Source organism: Euprymna scolopes, chromosome 11, assembly GCF_053919585.1.
Source record: "Euprymna scolopes isolate OS-2025 chromosome 11, ASM5391958v1, whole genome shotgun sequence".
Lineage (NCBI taxonomy): Eukaryota > Metazoa > Mollusca > Cephalopoda > Sepiida > Sepiolidae > Euprymna > Euprymna scolopes.
This window is the reverse complement of record NC_136492.1, coordinates 44151306-44177539: the sequence shown is the minus strand read 5'-3', so window position 1 is coordinate 44177539 and position 26234 is coordinate 44151306. Positions and strand designations below refer to the sequence as shown.

Below are 26234 nucleotides of genomic sequence, written 5' to 3'. Positions count from 1 at the left end.
ACAACAATTTAAAACTATTGTGTGTGTATAATCACAACAATTTAAAACTATTGTGTGTGTATAATCACAACAATTTAAAACTATTGTGTGTGTATAATCACAACAATTTAAAACTATTGTGTGTGTATAATCACAACAATTTAAAACTATTGTGTGTGTATAATCACAACAATTTAAAACTATTATGTGTGTATAATCACAACAATTTAAAACTATTATGTGTGTATAATCACAACAATTTAAAACTATTATTTGTGTATAATCACAGTTTAAAACTATTATGTGTGTATAATCACAGTTTAAAACTATTATGTGTGTATAATCACAGTTTAAAACTATTATGTGTGTATAATCACAACAATTTAAAACTATTATGTGTGTATAATTACAACAATTTAAAACTATTATGTGTGTATAATCACAACAATTTAAAACTATTATGTGTGTATAATCACAACAATTTAAAACTATTGTGTGTGTATAATCACAACAATTTAAAACTATTATGTGTGTATAATCACAACAATTTAAAACTATTGTGTGTGTATAATCACAACAATTTAAAACTATTATGTGTGTATAATCACAACAATATAAAACTATTATGTGTGTATAATCACAACAATTTAAAACTATTATGTGTGTATAATTACAACAATTTAAAACTATTGTGTGTATAATCACAACAATTTAAAACTATTAAACAATTGTGAATTTAACATTGGTCAGAACCATGTTAGCAAAAAAAAAAAGAAAAAAAAAGCGTGTTGAAAACATCCTTTGTAGTTGTGATCATCATGCCGATAGTAACCATCACTGCAGTCATCAAACAATTTTCTCAAATACAGCGGAACCTTTAGATACAGAAGTTTACGATATTTTCAGCTTGCAAATGTGAAAAAAATGAGTGACAGACTATTCTTCAGTCACTTAATTCTTCAAAAATGTTTTAAAATTCGGGTTTTATTAGATTTCAAATTTTAGTAATTTTCTTTTTTCATCTGGAAAACATTTTTTTCTTGGACTTGAATTTATTTTTTCTGCTTACATTTTAAAAATTGAAAAATTAGTGTACGCTTTACAATTTTTTGGACCACATTTGTAGAATACATAGATTAAAAGACAGATTTTCTGTTTTAATTTTTATTGTTACACTCTCTACAATTTTTGTAAGGAATGGAGAAGTTTGTTAATAATGCCTGCCTATAGATTTGATTAAGTAATGATTAAAATAACAATTAAAAAAATGTCATATCTTAGTTGTTTTTTTTTTTTACATGGAGGTCACCACTTATCAAGGCCCAGAAGCCACTCGGAGATAAGGGTTACTGCATGTACAGTAATCAATGAGATAGTATCGTAGTAATCATTAGTATTGGATATTTGATAGGGTGTCTTACTTAAGAGCGGTTTGTCAGGAATTTGTTTATGTTGGACTTGAAGACATCCAAGTTGTAGTCAGGTGGGAAACAGGCAAACGGAAGAGAGTTCCACAGTCATGCACTTCTAAGAAAGAAGCTCTGCTCATGGAATCTACGTTTGGATTTAGGCACAGATAAAGAGTGGGGAAAATTAATGACAGTAGTTTCAGCTAGACGGGTGTTTTTCGTGAAAGATTGGCGAGGGGGGACCAGAGATTGGAACTCAGATGAGCACTTCCCATGGAAATAACGATAAAACAAAGACAGGCTCACAACATCTCTTCTGTGGGAGAGAGAGGTTGCAGGGAGGAGAAAAGGGCATCCCCACTAAGCCACAAAGTCTATTTTGTACTCTGTCAAGGCGGGATAGGCTGCTTTTAGCAGCTCCTGCCCAGATGAGGCAGCAGTATTCCATCCTTAGACGTACTTAGCTTTTATAAAGATAGAGAATTGCATCAGTAGTGAGATATCTTCTGGAACGGTAGAAGGATCCCACCATTTTCCCAGCATCCTTGGCAACAGACTTGATGTACATGTTCCATTTCAGATCAGGAGTAAAGGTCAAACCCAGAAGCTTGTCAAAACATGGAGCCTGCCCAAGACGAGAGCCATCCATTTCAATTGATGCCGGATGGGGATCAGAGCGTTGATGATGTAAAGATAGAAGTTTGATTTTGGGTGCATTAAAACTAACCAGCCACCTCTCCCTCCACTGTACCACGTGCTCAAGATCAGAGGAGAGAGAATCAGAGGGAACTTTGTCATTTACGGCCTTTGATGTGTTGCCGTAGATGGTTGTGTCATCAGCATAGATGTCAACGAATGATTTAAGTATATGTGTTTGTTATTAAATAGAATTATATATTTTGATGTCAAAGAAAAGTAAAAAATAAACAAGTGATTTGAATGATTTTTTTGTTTTTCAAAAAAAATTCCTATCATGCATTAATTTTTGGTTTTGTTTATCCCCAGCTAGTTTTTGCTATTATCCATGTTTGCTGTGCTTGGTGTTGCTTTATTAAACCCATACTGTAGCCATGAGTCTGAACAATGATGCTGATGTTCAAAGAAGATCATTGTATGGAAAAGAAACTGAAGAAAATCAAGAAATGAAGATGGCATGCGGTAGTGTTATTGTGAAGGAGTATGGCTGAAAACCATCTATGATTGGTACCACCCTGAAGCAGAAGGAAACCATCAATGCAGCAACACATTCTAAGAGCATGACTGTTCTTTTAAATAAGAGAAGCTATCACCAAGACGATAATCTGTCAGAAAACCATCAGCATTTTCGGTGACCTCATGTCTACTCAGGTAGAAGACGACTCAGGAGAAGGAATATCATGGGACTTGCAGCTGGCATCCCTAGAGTTCAAGGCTTCACAGAGGTGGTTCAAGAAATGCAAGAAACGGACTGGCATTCATTCAGTGGTGCAGCATGGGAAGGCTGCAAGCTCAGGCACAACAGTGGCTAAAACCTTTAAGAAACTGACTCTACAGGAAGACTATATTAAACAGAAAATTTTTAATTGTGATGAAAAAGGACTTTTATGGTTAAAGCAATCAAATGTTAAATCTTGACACACTGCTGCCAAAAACTCACTACTCCAAATCTCGACACTGTCATAACTCAACACTAGAACATGACACACTCTTGACAAAACTTGCTATTCTGACATCCAAATCTCAAATCCACCTTGTTTCTGAAAAAAAAAAAAAAAATTAGGCTTTTTATATCCAACCGAAAATATCTCATTTGTTAGGTGACACAATTGCAAGAATATAAAGAGAAAAGGCGGGCATTTTTTTCTCATTCGTTTTGTCTACATGAAAAAGTTTGTACTAATTTTTTAAGTGCTTAATTACAAAAGAGCAACTTATTTTACCTTTGGTAGCATTTTAGACCACACGGACCTATATCATGGAGGGAGAGAAGGAGCTGCCTGGGCATAAGACTATGAAAGATAGGATTACTTTTACTCTCTGTGGCAATGTCAGTGACGATTGTATGGTTAAGTCCCTACTGGTGCATCATTCAGAGAATCACCAAGCCTTCAAGTTCCATAAGTGCTAAAGTAGAAACTTCCAGTGACATGGAAGGCTAATGCAAAGTTTAAAAATTGCATTATGTTCCAATAGACAATTCCTCAGTTAGAAATGATCTAGTATTCAAGGCCAGACAAGATCAACTGCCTACAGCTGAGGACAAAATACCACACTTTAAAAATGTTCATACTCACTCTCATCTCATTAAAGACTCCAGCAGTTCAACAGGTAATGATGCCTGAAGGAAAAACACCACATAGGCTGATAAAACAACCCCCGCCAAATCATATTCTGTTGGATAAACTAAACCTATCTCTTGAACCACAGCGACCTCAGAGATGTATAAATGGTGAAAAAAAATTTAATATGGAAGTTTTATTTTATGCATATATATTGAGCAATATTATGCATATATTGAATTTGTTTTATTTAATTTTTAAAAAATAAGTTTTTGTTATAGTATAAACAAGACACATTATCTATTAAGAATTGATATTGTAAAATATAAGTTAATTCATTTTTCATCAAAGTAATCTCATACTTTATGATTTAACTGAACCTGATGATGTGGCGCATGCATGCAAACACCAATGTAATAACTTGTTAACACGATTCTAAAAATTGTAATAACTTGTTAACACGATTCTAAAAATTGTAATAACTTGTTAACACGATTCTAAAAATTGTAATAACTTGTTAACACGATTCTAAAAATTGTAATAACTTGTTAACACGATTCTAAAAATTGTAATAACTTGTTAACACGATTCTAAAAATTGTAATAACTTGTTAACACGATTCTAAAAATTGTAATAACTTGTTAACACGATTCTAAAAATTGTAATAACTTGTTAACACGATTCTAAAAATTGTAATAACTTGTTAACACGATTCTAAAAAATGTAATAACTTGTTAATACGATTCTAAAAAATGTAATAACTTGTTAATACGATTCTAAAAATTGTAATAACTTGTTAACACGATTCTAAAAATTGTAATAACTTGTTAACACGATTCTAAAAATTGTAATAACTTGTTAACACGATTCTAAAAAATGTAATAACTTGTTAACACGATTCTAAAAAATGTAATAACTTGTTAATACGATTCTAAAAAATGTAATAACTTGTTAATACGATTCTAAAAAATGTAATAACTTGTTAATACGATTCTAAAAAATGTAATAACTTGTTAATACGATTCTAAAAATTGTAATAACTTGTTAACACGATTCTAAAAATTGTAATAACTTGTTAACACGATTCTAAAAATTGTAATAACTTGTTAACACGATTCTAAAAAATGTAATAACTTGTTAATACGATTCTAAAAATTGTAATAACTTGTTAACACGATTCTAAAAATTGTAATAACTTGTTAATACGATTCTAAAAATTGTAATAACTTGTTAATACGATTCTAAAAAATGTAATAACTTGTTAATACGATTCTAAAAAATGTAATAACTTGTTAACACGATTCTAAAAATTGTAATAACTTGTTAACACGATTCTAAAAATTGTAATAACTTGTTAACACGATTCTAAAAAATGTAATAACTTGTTAATATGATTCTAAAAAATAGCTCGCTAACATAATTGCATTAGCACAACATTTAGTAATAACATCTAAGAAGTATTTAATGAAAATTGAAAAAAATTTAGTCTATTGTACACACACAAGCAAACAAACACGACTGTAAGAACTTGTAAATACCATTCTAAAAAACAGCACGATAATCTAAGTGCATAAGAAAGTGTTTATTAATGACATGTACGATTTATTGTATGAAAAATAAAAAGAATTTAGGCTTTAAAACATGTCTGTTAGTGACACCATGTTTTAATGTTAGTCAGTGTTCATTTATTTAACAGGTTTGAATTCTGGAATTTGAGAATTTTCAGCACTCAGCCAATAAGAATGTATGGGTTCTTGAAGGGAGCCACAGAAAAGGGAAAACTTGTGTTATGTCTATGTGTTTATGATCCAGTTATGATGGTGTAACTACAATTTAAAGTGTAGATTTCCTCCCGGCGTTAACTGGCGGTGATAGGAGGACTAAATATCCAGAGGGAAAAATAGGAGCTCCTTCCTCTAAAAATGTTGCAATTGTGATGGTGCTGCTCCTCGGATGCAATGTAGCATTTTATTATAACTAAATGTGTTTAAAATTACATTCCAAAGTTACATAAGATAGTGACTAATAGCTTAAACATATTGAATTTGTATGCAGCATCTGTTGTTGCAAACCTATGATACTTTGTTTCAGAGGGGAATTTCTGCAATCATTTTATTATATAGAAGATTAGAAAACAAATAAAATTCTTTCTAAAAATAAATATTACAAAATGATGTAGACCCAACAGATTTTCTATGCAAAAATTGAATTAAAATTTTCAAAAGAAAACAATAGACTGAAAATGCACAACATTAAATATGATTTTAAGTAACCACTCAATATTATATTGAATTAGTTACACCATGTACGAATACACCACTCATATTACACCATTTAAAAGGGAAGTTTATATTCTGTAATTGAAAACTATACATAAACTGTTAAAAGGTTTACATAACTATTAATAAAAGTAACATTTTACAAGGAAGCTAAGCTGCATATAATATTTTCCACAAAACACTGGGGTCCAAAAATGCTTGCTTCTTTAAAAAATTTCTTTCAATTAGATTTTGCTTAAAATTCCTAAAATTTGGATTAATATATAGTTATTTGCATACATCAAGTATTGGTGATCCAAGGAGAACTCTTCCTCAGGGCACTCAAACGCTTGAGTGGATATTAGTTTTAATTTTAAAGAAATTAATAATTAAAATCTATTGGGATTATAAAATCTTTGTTGTAAAAAAACAAAACAAAACAAACAAGATTACGTTTTTGATTAAGTACTATGCTAACTTTTGACTTAAGCTTGCCACTTGCAAAGATAATTTAACCTTTAAGGAAATTTGTGAAACTTATTTTTTTTTTATCTAGAAGCAATTGTGTTTATGTTGATTCAAAGATTAGAATTGGATACAGGGGAGGGCGATTGGAAAAACATAGAAAAATGAGAAAATAAATTCAAAATTCCGGTAAACAAGTCACTACTATTTCTACAAAAACAAGTCACATGACCAATTTAAAATTAAAAAAAAATAATCAACTGTTTATAAACTAATAAAACCTTTCCTGCCTGTCGAAGTTAGCTTTTATCATCACAGGTGATTTAGAAATTCATATTGCATATCAGCTCCATTACATTTTAACAGCAACAATTATTAAAAACTGAATAGACAATTGGTTTTCTAGCACATTTGAAGAAAATAAAAAAGGGGGGGGGGTATTAACTTTTCATGTTCAGTTCGTTTTTTTTTTTTGTTTTTTTTTACCATTTTTAACAAATATACCAGCATTCTTATTAAAAGTGTATAAAAGAAAAAGAAAAAGTTTTCTATGCAAACCATTCTGGTTCCAGTGAGATTGTTTATGACAAAAAAACAAGTTGAATTTCTCTTAGAAAAGTCATCAATCGAGGACAGGTGTTATTTATCTTCTTTAATCTCACACAATGAAATACAAAAAAAAAAAATAATAATTCTTGAATTTTCCTTACACCATTGCATTATTAACAACGAAAGTCTATGGTGTTTCTATTTTAAGAAAACTTTGTACCATGAATAAATTATGCCTCTTGTTCTCCTTCATAGCAAACGGTCTTTGTTTTTAATTTCCAATTGTCGACTTAGTGCACATGCTTTGCTCTAAAAATAATTTGATTAAGGTCGCTCAAGATTAAACACTTGATAAAACAATGTCTTAGATATATTTCCTTCAAGATTTGGGGCAAAGTCTTTCCAGCTTGTGCTTGCTCTACCATCTTGTATGGCAGAGTGACATAATAGGCCTCAAACACTTCTGATCTGCAACAGCTTTGGTGTAATGTTCATGCAAGGATTAAACATCTGGCTGTGAACCGTTTGAAAAAAATCCTTTCAATAGTGCTTCATCAGAAACTTGGTATTAGTAGATACCTTACATGCTCGGTATCTTAGGTGGTTTGACGATGTATCACATGCCACCTCTGGCATCAACTCCATAACATGCATGGATATTCTAGGGAATGGAGTGTGGTAGATAGAGGAAGACCTGGTTTGAATGCATAGACTGCATGCAACATGACTGACATTCACTCTTTGGGTTGAATTGCATGGAGACTAAGTCTGATACATTGCCAATCTCCGAGTCTGGGATAACTGCAGAACATTAAATAAATTAATAATAATGTCTTTTCAAACATTTTCAAAAACATTTTTCAAATTAAGAGTTTTGTTCGATGAGGTCATGCACACAATGATACACAACTGGATCTTTTACATCAAACATCAGATGAGTAGCTATTCTCTTCTAAAACTGAAGATTTTATTTAGTTTGAGCTGCTTGAGTTTATGAACTGCCTTCCAAGAACAAGTAGGAATGATGACTAAGAACAACAGATGAAGAAATGAAAACGATCACTAGAAGCATGAACAAGGTTATAAGAGAGAACAGTCATCAGAAACTACATGCGAAGAAATAAAACAACCAGAAACATAAATCACTAGGATATAAACATGAATCATCCAGAAGACAAAAACTAGTAAACAATCACATTTCATCAGTTTATGTTTAATTTCAGAAATGGCTTCAATGATTGGCTGGTGTAATGACTCCCAGCATTGCCAGTGATAGGGATTAGTTGACTGTCTCAACTATTTGTTTATAACCAATGCCAGTTTTATTTCTTTGTGAAAAAAAGTCACCGTCTGTCTTCTACCCTAGACACAGATCAGAAGGCATACTTTGCCTGTCGAAGTTGGTTTTTATCACCACAGGTGATTTAGAAATCCATATTGCTTATCAGCCCCATTACATTTTAAAAGCAACAATTATTAAAAACTAAATAGACATTTGGTTTTCTAGCACATTCAAAGATAATTAAAAGGGGAGGGGGTTATGAACTTTCATGTTCAGTTCGTTTTTTTTTTTTTATCCATTTTTAATTTACTTAATACTAAACCCACAAACTAACAGATCCCAGCTATCAGGTTTTTTCAAATATTAGGTCTATGTTACAAAAATTGAAATCCACTTAAATCAAACCTAACTTGCTTCTGTATGAAAGCAATACAAATTCTACCCATTTCACCCGGTTTCCAATCCTCTCATAGTATTCGTCATCAACTGCCAATTTCATTAATCCTAACTCTAAAGTATCTTATTTTTCGTTGGTCACATTAGTATAAAAACAACAAAAAAAGCAATTGAAAGCCAAATCACAACGTAATATTAGGAAAACAAATATTTTATATGTTTGAAATTTATAACATGAATATATTTCAGAACTAAACTCCATCCTCAGTATGTTGTTTTCTTTTTCTTCTTTCTTGCCATGTTGTAAAGTTGAAGAAAAACAAGTGTTTGTAAAGAGTACAAAAAAAAGCTTCCATGATTCAAGTTCTTTCCATTGTCAAATATATTTCAATAGATTCCATTTTGTATATGAATGCCTTGTAGATTAATTTTTTTTGGCACATATGTAGCACATGAATAGTCTAATTTTGATCAACTCTATTCAATACTGACGAGACTCGACAGATATTGCCATTCCAATCAAAGGGGACACAACAGTAATGGTAACCCATATTAAGCTCGACTATGTCACATTCAAGCCGTGTGATGAGACAGGTAAATATGGGTAACTCTATACTCCCCAAAGTTCCAAAATTGAGGCCTAAAGAATGCTGGATACATTTTAAGGTCATACCCAGGACCAGTCGTTTGATGTAGGGAACTTAATTTAAAGATCATGAAAAAGGTTTTCTATAATCCATTGTAACTAGTCACAAAAAAGAATTATGCAATGTCGAAAACATTTTGAATATTTTAAATGTGGAATTGCTTGAAGGTGTTTACAATTAGAGAGGCCTTTATGAACGGACTATCTTTAATAGAGTTACTCATTTGGCATTTTATTTCATTTTATTTATTTTACAAGGGAGTCACCACTTATCAAGGCCCAAAAGCTACTCGAGGATAAGGGTTGATTGGTGTACGGTAGTCATCAGGACAATAGTGTAGGAATCGTTAATGGTGGGAATTTGGTATACTTTGATTATTTAAGGTGACGACTCAGCAAAAACTTGTTTACATTGAATTTGAAGATGACCATACTGTAGTCAGCTGGAAAGCAGGCCAGCAGAACAGAGTTCCGAAGGAGGGCAGTTCTAGGAAAAAGCTTTGTTCATGGAATCCATGTTTAGATTTAGACACAGATAGAGAGTGGGGGGAATAAAGACAAAAATATATGAAGCATAAAATTAAACATTTTTAAAAATTCTATTTTGAGTTTCATTAATATTCACTCTCTTTTGTCCTTTGCTTATATAGAAGTCTGACACTATGTAGCTAGTTTTTCACTCGCTATAGCCATCATGTAATCAGCACCCCATTTCCCGAATTGGCTTTCATGGCTCTTAGCTTCATTATTTATTAATTTAAGTTTTGAAATGTTTAATTAAAAAGAAAAAAAAAAAAAAATAGAATGAAAGTACCTATGCACTTTAAAAAGTAAAAAGATAAAGCAGAAAAAAATAAAAGACAAACTCAACGTTTTTTGTTAAAAATAAAGTGTAGTATATGTTCTGACAGTTTGTTTTTTTGTCCTCGGTCAGTGGAGAAATCCTTCTAGACTGAGATAATTAAAATGTTTTGTCCCAATCCACCCTTATTTTTGGGAGTTGAATTTTCCTCATATCAAAACCCGAATTTGCGTCTAACGGTGATGACGGTCTAACTCTGCTCTTGTGAGGAGGCAAGTAAATAAGAACTCCTGGGCAACGCTGGGTAAGCAGTTAGTAAGATAGTAAAAAGTAATCTAGGCCAATCTTGATGGATAAGGAAAAAAAATATGGTCTAATAAGCTATCTTTCATAGAACAGGTTTTTATTTGCATTGAAGTTTTTTGTTTTTTTTAGTTATTTATGGCAATGGCCTAGGGTGTATAATGTTATTTCTTTACTGTTATTCTGCTCTGAATAAAAGCGCCACACCACAGATAGTCTACTTTGCATCATGCACACTACAATAGTCAGAAACATAGGATTTAGATAACAAACAAGTAGTTTATGTTTTAAACTTTAATTTGACATTCTGCTTATTGTTACATAAAATTACGGGTGATGCCATGTTGTCTGTGTAAAACTATGGTAGCACAAAAGTTGAAATATCATAAATAAGGTTGACGAAGGACTCAATAGGTGAAAATAGTGCGCTTGTTGTGCTGTCATAACTTAAGCAACACAATGTTATAATGTAAAGTAAAAAGAAAGCATTTAATTACAATAGAAAAAAAAATCGAAATGCATAGAGATTCTTAAAGTCTATGACTATAGAGGTGCTAACGAATTAAGTTTTTGGCACTTGCGTATATACTGTTTTTTAGAAATTTTTTTTTTGTTTTTATTTTTGCAAAACTCCTTTATGGGATGGGGGGGGGAACAATTAAAAAATACCCTTTTTACTAGGAAAATCAAATTTTATAAAAAAGTGATGGTGTGTTTCACTCCGCCACCTTTAATAAATAAAGGGAGACAACACAATTAGATCTATCAAGATAATGATCAGCTTTGTAATGGCTACAATATACTATCACTCGCTAAAAATCGTAAAAAGAAAACTACTTCATCAATTTTCATGATTTTTGGAATATGGCATTTTAATTCCATGAAAGGTACATAAATAATAAAACTTTGTACTTTTATTTTTAAAATTAGGTTAAATTCTGGACTACAACCACCATTTCTTATCTTCACCTTTTACTAGCTGTATCTACCGGCATTGCCCAGGATTCTTTACTTTTCAGTTTTGTTTTGGTCAGTGACTCTGTCCCACTGCCCTCTGTTGTATTTTCTCTTACTGTGAAACTAAATAAAATAAAAAAAATATTTGTATTTGCTGATAATTCACTGAAGATTCAATTCAATTTATTTGGCAAAAAATAAAACAATTATGCTTCAATGTGATGTAGGTAAAAGGTGATAAAAATTTACAGAGGAGAGGATACAGTAGTAGAGAACCTGTCTAAATTTACCATAAATTGTTGCATTGTTGGTGAATTTATTACTTCCTTTGAAAGTCTATTTCAAGGCCCAGGGATTCGAGTTGAAAATGCAATTCTCCTTTGGTTCAATCAAAATCAGCAGTGAAAAACTTTCATGTAGTGTCTGCGTAGTCCTCTTTCTGGTGCAAAAGTGAACAAAAGGTTCTGAGGTATATGATAATGACCTTGCGAAGATTGTAGGCCAAAATCAGACCACCATATAATTGTCGGCGCACAAGAGAGAAATGGTTAATTTTTTTTTGAGTCGGCTATCATAGGGCAGATTTGTTAGACCTTGCACCATACAAGTAGTCAGCCTTTGAACTCTCTCCAGATATTGGATATCACATATTAGATATTGGGAAGAGGCCTGAACACCATACTCTAACAGTGGTTTAATGAGGAAGACATAAGGAAGGTGAAATATTTCAGGAGTGAGTTTGCACAAAGAATGTTGTATGAGAAATAGAATACTCCTTGCTTTGTTAGCAGCCTGAATGCAATGTTTAAATGAAGGACGAGTCGAGCAGACGGCCAAGATCTTTTTGTCTATCTCATCTCCTCGAGTAGAGCAGTGTCATCACAGAAAGTAAGACGTCATTAAAAAAAATCGATTTTTCAATAAAATCTAAAGAAATTATTTAAAAAGTGTCGAAATTTAAAATGACATAAATCTTCTGTTAATTTCCAAAAACTGTAGTTGGCTATTTTGAAAAGTCATGTTAAAACTATCGTATATTGAATGAAATATTAAAATGAATGAACACTTTTAAATAATTCAAGAAAGATTATTTTTATTGTCTTTGGTAACAGTTATTTTATTGGCTATTTGTTTTTCAACCCCTTTTTTGTGTTGGTTATTCAGGATAACCATGGAATATAATTTTAAGAGTAAACTATCAAGTTATATTACCATGGTTAGGAATTTAGTTGAACCTTTTATAAGAAAACCAGTTTTCCTCCCCCGTAAAAATAAGTGTGACGTATGAAGAAAATATACTCGTTATTATGTCAAATCGGCTGCCACTATCTATTTCCTATTAAGTGTCACGAAGCAATGACTCGAATGAGATTAATATGTATTACTGCCCCAGTTTGTTTTGAATCAAAAGTATTTACTTTGAAGAGGATATCTCCAGTTATATCAACTAAGTTAGAACTAAGAATAGTTGGTCAATGTCAAGATTCTTTTCAACTTCAAAAAGACCTTTACAATGATGACTTTGGGGATGTTGAAAACGAATATAACATTTAAACGTGGCACAGAGAAATAATTTTCATAATATGAAGAAATTATTTTTCAAAAAGTGGCGATCACTGTGAAAGTTTTTTAGAGTTGGAAAAAATCTTGACATTGAACGAATAATTTTATTCAAATTAGAAAGACTAAAACTACTCAGTCAGGTTGAATCAATATTTTAATTTCATACATATTAGGAATAACTTTCCTGATTTTCATATTTTGTGTGTGTATGTGTGTTAATTCTTTATTTGTGACTTAGAATAAATCGAAAGTAGAATTGTTTGGAGCATTTTTAACAAAACAAAACCAAAAAAAAGGCAAATGAAACAAAAATATATACAATAAATAAATTTTATCAAAGGTAAGAGAAGTTATTTTTCTACCTACCTAGATAAGTTTTGCGTTTTATCTTATTTCAAAGCATTTATTTACTTTGAAATAAAAGTAATGTTAAGTTTGTTTGGGGCGTTCTCATTACAGAAACATAGATCCTAGATAATTGCTCAAACATTGAAAATTACAAAAAATATGGTGCTTGCTTATAGTTAAAGTACAGCGCCAATTTTTTAAATATGTCCTTTTAAGCAAAAACAATGTTACTTACATACTTGTCATCTCGAAAATAGCAATAGATCAAAAAATTATGAAATTTGATAAAGTAAAACATCTGCTATTAGTTTTTAAAAAATGCATAGATCTTATTAACATTGCGCAAAATTAAAAAAACAGGGGAGATAATTCAATTTCCTGCTTTCGGCCATATTCTGACTATCAGTATGAAAAAAAAACAGCGAAATATACGATTTTTCATAAAAATTACTTTTACATATGAAAAATGATCTAGTTGATCAAATTTCACAATTTTTAGATTTATTGTTATTTTCAATTACACAAGTAACACTGTTTTTGCTTAAAAGGACATTTAACTGTAGTCTAACTAAAAAAAAAATGTTATTTTAGGGGTAGATTTTTTGTTGGTCTGCCTAGTAACCCTTTCCTTCTCTGTTGGTCTCTTGAAGAGCTTATATTTTTATGTTAGCCTGTTTGGAATCTAGGGGATTGGATGCTAGTAATGAGGTCTCTTTCAGTCTTGAAGTGATGCTTCCTTTGTCTCTTTTTTATTTATTTTATCATGCCTTCTACAGATCCACGCAACAAACACTTCTTATAGCAACATCAGAAGCCTCAGTTTATACTTTACTGACGTTCAGTTCTTTCTTTTGCACAAATATCCTCACATTTTTGCTCTTTATGAGACTAATTTAGATTCTTCTATCAATAACAATGATCTACATGTGGACGGTTATTTGCCTCTTGTCCATTTACACGCTTCCATGCATTCCTGTGGTCTTGCTATTTTTCTTTGCAAGGATATTTCCATTGTATGTTTTCCTAGTCTTGAATCTCATGGATGTCCTTTTGTTTTTGTTGCACTTCACTTCCTATTTGTTCTTTTTATACCGTTCCCCTTCTGACAGGAACTATTCTGGTGTTGATACTATATCCAACAGTATTGATAATGCATTATAACTTCATCTGTAAAACTTTTTGTCTTCAGAGACTTTAATGCTCATGATTCTGGCTAACTGGCTGGCTTTCCCACTTAAATCACACAGATCTTACTAGTGAAATCCATCTTAACTTTTCTCTAGCTCATGACTTGTCCCAAATGGTCATCCTTCCTACATGTTTTCCTGATAATGACCTTCATCAACCATCTTTATTCGATCTTTTTCTCACTCCTTTCCTGAATCGTACTCTATTTCCTCTTCTCTTCAATTGGGTTCTTCTGATTATACTGTTGTTATGTTGAGATTGATTTTTCTGTTAAGTTTTCAATTGATTGTCCTCTCCATACGAAGATATTTTACTACAAAAGGGATGATTGGGATGGGCTCCACAGCTTCCTATGTGACGTTTCACGTGAGGTCCTATTTCCGAATGATGCTGCTAAGGAGTTTACTGTCTGGATTCTTGTTGGAATTGACACCTTCGAACCAAACTTCATTCTCTTCCCTGGTTTTCATGTTTGTGCTTCTGTCATTGCCCATTATAATCATTCAATCAGCATCGTTGGGATTATTCTGAGGTATCTAGATAATCCTATAGAATAGCTAAAAATGCTTGCAAGAGAGTAATTTCTGAGGCTAAGTCTAGCTATTCTCAAAGAATTTGTGATTATCTCATCTCAAATGGTTGGCTTTCATGATTTTTAGAGAATCTACAATCGTGTTATTTTGACAAGCCTGCTATTCCTCCTCTTTTTAATGGTCTTCCAGTCATTTCATCTTCTAAGAATAAGGCTGATCTCTTTGCCCATCTTTTTGCTGACAATTCTATCAGTGATGCTGGTGCTATTCTTCAAAATTATCCTTCAAAAACTGACCAATCTCTTGATACTGTAATTACCACTCCAAAGTTGGTTGCTAGAATTCTTGCTGGTCTTGTCCAGTCTAAGGCTTCCAATTCTGATTTGATTCCTATTATTGTTCTCAAATGTTGTATGCGCAAACTTTTTCTATCCTCTCGAAATTATTCAATATCCATTTGTCTCAGTCCTGTTTCCCTTCATGTTGGAATGATTCCTCTGTTGTCCCTATCTTGAAAAATGCTGGTGATTCATCCAACCCAACTAAATATTGTCCTGTTAGTCTTCTCTCTATTATTAGTAAAGTTTTTGAGAGGTTGGCCAACAGCAGGCTTGTTCATGTTATGGAAAGTCTTGACCTCTTTAGTGATGTTTAGTATGACTTTAGTGGTTTTTGTTAAACACCTGAGCTACTAATTATTGTAATTGAACATATCTATCGCTTTATGGATAATTCAGGAGAGAGTAGTGTCATTGCATTTGACATTTAGAAGGCATTTGACAGTGTGGCATCCTGGTTTTCTACATAAACTTTGAGGTTTTGGTATTGGTGGTAAACTTCTTAACATTGTTAGGTCTCTTTTTTCTAATCAAAGGTTGTGGGTAACTCTTCATGGAGTATCTTCATTTTTTTTTCCCTATCAATGCCAGAATTTCTCAGGGCTCTATTCTAAATCAAACACGGTTTCTGTTCTTTATATAAATGACCTTCAAGAGAATATTATTCATAAAATTAACATTTATGCTGATGACACCATCCTCTATTCTGGTATTGCTTATCACTCATCTTCCTCGGGTCAGTTGAAACATGCAGTTGATCAAGAAGTTGATCTCAGTTTAGTTATGGTAAGAAATGGCTTGTTTTGTTTGATTCTGTTAAGACTCAGTTATTGCCCTTCAATCGCAAGCGCGTCTCTTTTCTTTCTGAGATTTTTATGGATGGTTCTGGTCTCAATGAGAAATTGACTCAAATTTCTTGGTCTTTCTTATCAAATTTTTTTGGAGAACATTGTTATTTCTGCTTCTTGTAAAATCGGTTTTCTCTATCACCCTAAACTCTTTCTCACACCTAAAGCTATTCTCTATCTCTACAACTGCTGTCGTATTTGCGCTGGTGGATCTGTGTCCCATTCGAAGGTTCTTGATAAATTGCAGAAACGTATCTGTAATTCAATTGGTCCCACTCTTATTCTTCATCGCAATCCCTCTCTTTTACACATGTGATGTTGCTAGTCTCAGTCTTTTCTGCAAATACTATTATGGCATGTATCCTTCAGAATTGTCTGATCTATTTCTTGCTTCTTTTATTCCATCTTGTTTCACTCGTTAGTTTAGAGATCACCATCAATTCACTGTTTTAATACCTCATCGAAAAACAGCTTCCTATTTCAGTCGTTTCTTTCTAAGAAATGCAAGGTTCTGGCACTCCCTTTCTGCTCACTGTTTGCCTTCTACCAACAGTCTTGGTCTTTTCAAGATTAACGTCAATAGGCAACTTTGCAATTATCATCTTTCATTCTTGTTAGCTCCTTACATCAAGTGGGTTCATGCATTGTCTTAAGCAATTTCCATAAAACAAAACAAAAATAAAAACCAAGCACTAAAATACTGGTAAAACATTACATTTTTGCATAATTGGTGACATTTATTGTATGTGTTTATACCAATATTTTGTTTGATTTTAGATTTTTGAAGCATTATCAATGGTCCACATGGTTGCAATGAGACAGCTTCAATATGGCTGTTATGTGAGGAGTGTATTTCAAAACAAAAGTTGGTTCTTCATATTTTTTTGCTTTCATTAGACTTGTGTTCTCATCTCGAGTGTGATTTTGTTTATGTAACCTCTGACCTTCTTCATGTGTATCTTGTCAAACTCGGAATTTGGATGGAATTTCGAATGGAACCTTTTATATAATTCACAAGAGTAGCATGCTCTTGTTCTGTCAGCCATGACTAGGTAGAAGTAATACACAATTGTATTTTTTGGTTGCCCACACTGAGAATTGAACCTTCAACCTTCAGGAGAAGGTTACTTTTACAAATGATTTTCCCAAGAACTCTAACCACTGTGCCACGGTTTCTTCAGAAACGTCAAAAGTTGGTTCGCAGAATAATCACAAGAAACCTTTCAGCCGTTGACGTTTAGAATGATCTTCAAATTACATTACAATGCCATTCAACAAGTATGAAACCAGAAAATAATTTTTTTTCTTTACACAACTATTATAAAAAGAAGAATGTATTATTTGCGATAATTTTATTGTTTTGGTGGGCGGTGGGTGGACATTCCGACAGTATCTATTAAAAATTTCCGCTGAAATATTATTTTAAAAATAAATAATTGCTTTGAAGAAGTTATCTAATTTAGTTGGTTCTAACTAATAAAACCTTGTTAAAAGAAAAAAAAAAGGGGGGGGATTATTTATTTATTTATTTTTTTTTTTTACACAGTGATAAGGCCCGGAAGCCACTCAGGGATAAGGGTTATTGCAAGTACATTATATTAGTGCGGAGATTTGATGAAGTGTTTACTTAAGGGGGCGGTTCATTAGGAATTTGTTAACATTGGACTTGAAGACATCCAAGTTGTAGTCCGGTGGGAAGCAGGTAGACGGAACAGAGTTCCACAGGCGTGCAGTTCTAAGAAAGAAGCTTTGTTCATGGAATCCACGTTTTGATTTAGGCACAGATATAGTGGGGGAAATTTTCACAGTGGATTCAGCTAGACGGGTGTTTTTTTTAATGCTTAGAAATGAAGCTGGTGATTTTAATTATTACAATTCGATGCTACCATATTTTTTTTCTTCACCTGGTGAAATTGTTTACTAAACATTTATTTTAATTATTACAATTCGATGCTACCATATTTTTTTTTCTTCACCTGGTGAAATTGTTTACTAAACATTTATTTTAATTATTACAATTCGATGCTACCATACTTTTTTTTTTCTTCACCTGGTGAAATTGTTTACTAAACATTTATTTTAAGGCGCGTGTTTTATAACTGTGCTGTCAGGTATAAACGACGATTGGTTGTGTTTAAGAATGTAAAGAATTATATAACTAGCAAAACTCTTACATCTGTGAAATCTTGATAATGACTTAATGAAAAAATTTAAAATATTGCTAGAAAGCAACCTAATAAATATTACTGTGATATTTATTGAGTCGATTCTTAACAGTATTTCCATTTTTTCGAGGTTTTGATCGATTCTCGTAGCTCCAAAGGAGATAGAACATCATGGCGTCATCTTTGTGTTTTAACTGAAGTGCTCACAGCATTACTTACTTTTAACACTTAAAACACACTTTAAAAATCAGTTAGGTAGAAGAGTAACTTATCCTGCCTTTGGTAACATTTGTTATATATTTATTTCCTTACCACGTTTTTTCGTACCTCAATCTATTGTAAAACAAACCTTAATATTCTCATCTTTGGTGTTATAATCACAACGTTTCGGTCGACGTAACCTCCAACCTTCTTTAAAGGCGCATCTTCTCAAAATTTTGTCCAGAAGGTTCTCAAGTTTAAAAAGGTGCATCTGAAAATGTCGACGGTTACATCCGTCGAAACGTTCGTGAATCTAGTAACCAAGATGAGAATAGTAGTCTAACTAATCGAAATACAAGTTATCAATCCTCATAAAAAAAAATGTGAAAATAAGGCTTAAGCTGAGAATAGTAGTTTGAATAAGCGAAATAATATGCATTATCAATGCTTATCTAAAAAATTCAGAAACATTTCATCTATGTCTACTTCATATTCTCCAAACGGAAATTTGCAGGTTAACACCCTTAATTAAATTTACACACCTAAATGAGATTCTATTTTCATAAGCGATTACGTGACGTGATTTATGGGGAAAAAAAAAAAAAAAAAAAGTATTTTAGAATTTAGAGCAGCAGCAGCACTCAGCAGTTTCATATAAATTAAACGTAAAATGATCCCACTCGTATTTAGAATTAATTGTTAACATTTAGTTAACCGCTTTAAAAAGTTAGAATGGCCCGAAAGGGCGGGGGATAATTTTACGGTAGATTTATTTATTAGGTGCAAAAATAATGTCATTAGTTGAACGTCAAAAAACGGCATCACTTTTGCCCCACTCTAATACAAAACTAGTATTAAAAAAATTATCAGTGTGTTACTGTTCACGGGGAATACTCTAAAATAAAGTAGACTGATTTTTTTTTTAGGTGGGTGGGGGTGGGATTTTAAATAAGACTTGTTTAAAAAGTAAGTTACACCTCGATGATTATTTTAATTCTTAGTCAACAAATTACCAAATCTGGTAGCTTTTATCAAATGGTCACCACTAATAACAAGGAATTACATCCGGAAAACTGTTTGCGGCATTATCACTAGGTGGTCAGAAAGTGGGTGCTCATCTTACGTTAAAATCATATAGAAAAGTAATCCCCAATTTTGAAAAAAGTATTTTCTCCATATCATGAAAACTATTTCTTTGTGCCACTTTAAATGTAGTATTTGTTTTCAGCACCCCCGAAAACCTATAAAAGTCGTCATTGTAAAGTTCTCTTTTTTTTCTTTTTTTAGAATTGGAAAGAATCTTAACATTGACCAGATTTTCTTTCCTCGATGATTGTTATAATTCTTAATCAACAAATCACCAGATCTGGTAGTTTTTATCTTTCCTACTTCACTTTAACAAGTACAAACAAAACATTTTAACCGATACTTAAACAACTTACACGCCTTAAATTTAAAGAAAAAAAGAAAGAAAAAAAAGAGCACTTTACAACTGAGTAGTATTTAAAGTTTCCCTGACAAATTATAGTTATTTGGGAACAAACTCAAGAACAAATAGTTGATTAACAGGAAATTAATGAGTTTCAGTTTCCGTAAACTCGTGTAAATTACAGGAGTAGTCTTCAGATATGTGTAAAGTTCTTTTCTAATCTTCCCAGGCATTATCCTCCTTCTGGAAAGTAGATTGACTTATTACCGGTCGATAAGGTGTATATACATCAAGGAATGCCGACTGCAACAAATTTTGAGGTCATTTCCTTATTTAGGGGATGCGGGTTGAGGGGGTGGGGGTAAACTCGCCCATGCAAACTGACCTCAGAGTGATATTCAGTTTTTGTGCCAAGTAGAGAAAAATGTGCAGTTTACGGACCGTGCTAAAATAATGATATTCATGAACCTATGTTTAACATGGGTAGCTGGATGAGTTCTTAAGAGTCTGCACTTTTCCCAAAAGAACAATGCGGAATCTTAACTCATTGTTCTAAGGGAGGTAATTCTATTTTATTAAAGTAGTTGGAAAAAACTTTTTGGTACTAATGAATGCACTTACTGATCCGCGCTATTTTTTAAATCGTGTTTCCAAGTTTAATTAAAGTTTTATGATATGTTTTTTTGGTACTATCACTCTCGCCGCGGACGTAAATAACCTTATTATTTAAAAAGCCATTCTTAACATGGGGAGAGGAGGGTGTTTTGTACCTATTCTATACTTTAACTTTACAGTTGAATAAAAAAAACATATCATAAAACTTTAATTAAACTTGAAAATACGATTTAAAAAAATAGCGCGGAACACTCTCTGCACGAGCACCGTTTTTGTTGTTTTTTTTATTCAATTGTAAGGTTAAAGTACAGAATAGGTACAAAACATCCTCCCCATGTTAAGAATGGCTTTTTAAATAATAACGTTATTTCAGCACGGATCAATAAGTGCGTGACCAACTTTTTTTTTCTAAATCAATTTTTTTTTGTTTAAGAAACATTACAATTTGATCGCATTTAAAATTTTTCTTGTTATTAATGTCATAAAACTTTGTTACATTAAATAAAGTACTTGAAAAATCACCTTTCTTATAATTCTTAGTATAATAGAGTTAAGCCCCTTAGAACAATCAGTTTAGATTCCGCACATTGCCAACAAAAGATATCGCAAAAATAAATTTAACTTGAAAAGTCTATCTAGAAAAAATAAAATAAATAGCACGGTCCATAAACTGCACAAGCACCTACATCTGTAAATTATCGAAAAAGAAATCGTAAGGACTAAATTTGACAACCGGTAAGGTGAGGCTAAATCGTGGCGTTAAAATTTGAGATCAGGTTTGTTTGTTTTTGTTTTTTTAGATACTAAACTACGACAGTTAAAGTCTAGATAAGTTATACGATGGATAGACTGGTGATATAATAGTTAATAAATTTAAAACCATACTATAAACGAATCACATATGAAAAAAAAAAAATAAAAAAACAAAACTAGCGAAAACAAATCGAATATGGCGACGTCGTAACATGCGGAAACAAGATATTAAAAAGAAACGAATATAACTTTAATCATTCAAAAATGGAGGAGAAATTATAGGGTCTATTAAAAGGTGGGTCACAAGAAGAAAAAGGGGGGAAGAAAAAAAAAAACTCACCTGTATTTGGAGGACGACTTATAATCATACATATCTATATAGTGTGTCTAGTTGAGCGCTCCAGCGTGCGAGGACAGGCCACTTCGGGTTTAATTATCATCCGACACGCCCATTTTTACCTGGACAAATTATCGTAAAACTTTTACTTCCAGTCCGTTTGAATAATATTTATTTGGTCAAACAGGTAAATATCACTGATTAGCGATACGATCACCAGAAAGTTGTTTTTTTTTTTCTTATAATTTTTTTTTTACAAAACCAAAAAATGTAATAAATAAATAAAATAAAAAATAAAGCTCAAGTAAAAAAAAATGTCAACTTCAACAGGTTCTTTAGCAAACCGGCCTTTAGCAGGTGATTGTTGCTTGTGAGGACGTGACGGTGAAGGAGAGATGAGGGGGTGCATTTCGCCACACTGTTTCTTTTCTTTCTTTCTTGCTACCTGTTCAACTGGTGTCGGCGCTCTGACGTCATTATTTTAGCAGGTGACTATATTTTTAAAAAACTTGATCACACCTAAAAGTTTAAAATTCTTAGTTTGAACTTCCTATCTTCGCCGAGTAAAACGTTCACTATTGCCAATTTCCCGTTAGTTTGAGATATTCTTTTTTGATACTTGTACAGTTTAATCAAGACATAAAAAAATTAAAATATCGAAAAAAGGTTATATTGCACGTATCCATTATGGAACGAAGTTCCCCGAAAAAGAAAAAAAAACATCACTTAATTTCTTCAAGTAGTTTTTATTTTACAGCGAAAAAACAATTTGTTATGATATCGAGCAAAAGTTTCGATTTTTACGAAAAAAAGCTAGGGAGTGTCGTCGCTTTACATGGAGTTATCTCCCCGTGGCGTGTTTAACAAATTTCATAATGGCTGACTTCAACGCGCTGTCTAACGTGTTTTTCCGCTGTAAAAAAAAAAAAAAAATCAAAACAAAAAAAAAACTATTCGATCAAATTAAATGAAATTTTTTTCGGAGACCTTCAGTCAAAACGGATACGTACAATATAACCTTTTTCGATATTTTCATTTTTGAATGTCTTCATTAAACTGTATAAGTACCTTTTTTTTATCAAATACCTAAAATACTATTATTTATAATATTAATAAGAAGAAATATTGGCAGTCTTGCAGTTCAGTCCCGGCAAAGTTCGATAACTCTAGAAGGGCCACATCAGTATTTTACACCGTCAAATCACGAATATTACGAATTATTAGTTTTAAAAATAAAACTAAGAATTATTAAAGTTTTAAAATAAAAAAATGTAATTAATATAAAAAAATCTTTTAATATTGGAAGTAATCACTTGATTAAATAAAGTAAACGAACAAAATATACAATTTTATATATTTATAACTATTTATTTAACAGAAAAATGAAACAATTTTTAGAAAGTGTATTATTGTCTTAACAGAAAAACGAACAAAATAAAATCTGAAGCAATGAACCACGTAACAAAATATAAATTTATACACAATAAAACAACTTTGAAAATTAAACATTTCTTAAAAAATGTATTGTTGTCTTATGCTTTTAATAATTCGTGGAAATGCGTGTCCTTTCTCACGCCGTCTCCACAACTCTTCCATTAGATGGGAATGAAATAAATTTTCATATTTTTTTATATTAATTATATAATATATTTTATATTAATTACATTTTTTTATTTTAAAACTTTAATAATTTTTATTTTAAAACTAATAATTCGTAATATTCGTGATTTGACGGTGTAAAATACTGATGTGACCCTTCTAGAGTTGTTGAACTTGGACGAGACTTAGCTGCAAGAAGACTGCCGAAATATTTTTGTTTTAATATTTGTTACTAACGTCTTGAGAAGTTAGCAAGATAGGTGATACTTTGATTTGGGGCGCGTCTACGCACCTGTATAAGAGGCGTTGTCTGTCAGTTGGCTTCTTGTTGTTTGTGTGTGTGAGTGACAGCACAAATACTCCCCCCCCCCTGCCCGAGAATAAAAAAAAAAAAAAAAAAAAAAAAAGATATAAAACTGTTTCTCTCTCTCTCTCTTTTTTTTTTTTTTTTTTAATATGTAACGTATTCCTTAAAACGTTTTGGTCAGTGTACTGTACTTTCGTGCCGGTTTTCGTTTTGGTAGTTGCGTCGGCATTCTGTACAACAGTAGGTTCTGTAAGAATTTTTTTTTTACATAGGTATCACCACTTATCAAGGCCAAGAAGCCACTCGAGGATAAGGATTAAAGAGTCTACAGTAATTGGACAATATAGTAATCGTTAATGATGGAAATTCGGTAAAAACTGTTCATCGAAAACTTGTTTACGTTAGACTTGAAGACAACCATATTGTAGTCAGCTGGAAAGCAGGAAAACGGAAGATAATTCCACAGGCGTGCAATTCTAAGAAAGAAACTTTCTTCATGGTATCTACGTTTAGGTTTAGGCACAGATAAAAAGTTGGGGAAATTAGTGATAGTGTTTTCTGCTAGACGGGTGTTTCTTGTGAAAGTCTGGCGAGGGGGGGGGACCATAGATTGGAGCTCAGCCGAGCACTTGCCATGAAAATAACGATAAAGTAGAGACAAACTCGCAACATCTCTTCTATGAGAAAGCGGATGCAGGGGAAAAAAAGGACATCCCCTACGAGGCTACGAAGTCTATTTTGAATTCTATCAAGGCAGGATAAGTCCTTTTTAGCAGCTCCTGCCCAGATGTGGCAACAGTACTCCATCCTTGGACGTACCTGGCTCTTATATAGATAGAGAATTGCATCAGCAGTGAGATATCTACTGGATCGATAGAAGGATCCCACCATTTTTCCAGCGGCCTTGGCAACAGATTTAATGTATGTGTTCCATTTAAGATCAGGAGTAAAGGTCAAGCCCAGAAGCTTGTCAAAACATGAGGCCTTCTCAAGACGAGAGCCATTCATTTTAATTGATGTCAGATGGGGTCAGAGCGTTGATGATGTAAAGATAAAAGCTTGGTTTTAGATGCATTAAACTAACAAGCCACCTCTTTCCCCATTGTACCACTTGCTCAAGATCAGAGGAGAGAGAATCAGAGAGAACTTGGTCGTTTGCAGTCTTAGATGTGCTACCATAGATAGTAGTGTCATCAGCATAATTGTCTACGAATGATATAAGGATGTGATTTGGAAGATCATTAATGTAGATCAGGAAGATAGTTGGGTCCAGGATGAACCCCTGAGGGACTCCATCATTAATACTGAGAGCTTCTGATTTCTGCCCATCAACTACTACTCTTATCAACCTATCAGAGAGAAATGATTTAATAATTGAGAAGACATTTCCAGCTATACTATAGTTGGAGATCTTGTGAAGTAAACCTTTTGCTTCAGTGGGGGAATGATCTGAAAATCTATGTATGCCGATTTAAGTCGGTCCAACGTGATAGTGTCTCTTTTTCCGTTTTTTGAAACAGTGAAATATTTATCTTGCCTGTCCAGAACCGAGTATGAACCCGAATAATTTGGACAAAATGGCCTTTTCACTGAGTTGTTCCTGACAAATATGTGTTTGGTGGTGTGAAGATTTTTGGGATATAGGATTGTCTGTCTGTCCTCCTGGTGATTGTGAAATTTAGACAAGACATTTTGTCTTTCAACTCTGTTACGAATGTGGTTGTAGGTGAGATCTCCGTGTGTTGATCAAAATATTGACCCGGTAAAGTCAAAGTGGAACCAAAAACTACCTCCGCCGGTGTGCTTTGTAAGTCTTCTTTTACAGAATTCCGTATCATTAATAGAATCAAAGGTATATTATCTGCCCAGTCTCTGCTGTTCAGACTCATTGCTAGGGAGGTTTTTAACTGCCTGTGAAAGCGTTCAACCAAGCCATTCGAGGATGGATGATATGCCATAGTCTTGACGTGGTTCATTCCCAGTAATTGATTGAATTCCGCAAAGAGTGTCGATTGGAACTGCGAACCTCTGTCTGTCGTAATGACTGTGGGTACTCTGAACATGGCTATCCAGTCCTGAAGTATGGCTCTGGCTATTGTTGAAGCTGAAGCTATTGTTGCGTCTTAACGGCTATGGCAGTAGGCCATCTACTGAATCTATCGACGATAGTCAGGATGTGGGTGTGTCCCTTTGAAGTTGGTAACGGTCCTACCAAATCGATGTGGATGTTGGTGAATCTAGCATCGGGTGTGCTAAAAGAACCCAGTGTTGATTTCGTGTGTCTGTGAAATTTGTGCTTTTGACAAGGTATGCACGTATGCAATTTCGAATATCTGTGTACATATTCGGCCACATGAAAACTTGTCGTCTGAGGTTAGGTGGTATGTACAGTCGTGGTTGTTTCTTTGCCGGGTCGCAATAAATAATTGCTGTACTGAAGGGTACGGGCATTTTTTTGAGTTGTAAGGATGTGTTTTCCTGAACATCTTTAAGCGTTGTGTCTGATTCCTGTTCACGTGCTATCAATTCCATGCTTAGCGAGCTGGAATTTAGAGAAATGCTCTCCTGGCTCTTCATGTATCCTATATCTGTGGAGTACTGTGCAATGTAATCGAGATGTTTGATCTCTCATGGGCCATATTTGTCTACATGTGTGTGTAGCGCATAAGTTAATGGTTTGTGATCTGTGTAAATCGTGAAATTTCT

The 26234-nt window shown here is 32.9% G+C and overlaps 2 protein-coding genes across 2 annotated transcripts in view; both read right to left on the bottom strand.

Moving 5' to 3' along the window:
- LOC145287848 (myosin-VIIa-like) overlaps nucleotides 1–22091 on the bottom strand; it is a 534923-nt gene extending 512832 nt beyond the window's left edge. Inside the window, exon 1 of the mRNA XM_080135723.1 lies at nucleotides 21626–22091. The gene's annotated coding sequence lies outside the window, so the exon portion shown is untranslated. The remainder of the gene's footprint in view (nucleotides 1–21625) is intronic.
- Nucleotides 22092–25114: 3023 nt separating this feature from the next.
- On the bottom strand, nucleotides 25115–25591 carry LOC145288135 (uncharacterized). Its single transcript, XM_080136196.1, has one exon. It carries the CDS (start codon nucleotides 25589–25591, stop codon nucleotides 25115–25117), a length of 477 nt encoding a protein of 158 aa, XP_079992322.1.
- Between the last annotated feature and the right edge of the window lie 643 nt (nucleotides 25592–26234).

Bases quoted from the DNA above. Each gene is read 5' to 3' on its own strand.
- LOC145288135 (XM_080136196.1), bottom strand. From the start codon at position 25,591: ATGTTCAGAGTACCCACAGTCATTACGACAGACAGAGGTTCGCAGTTC.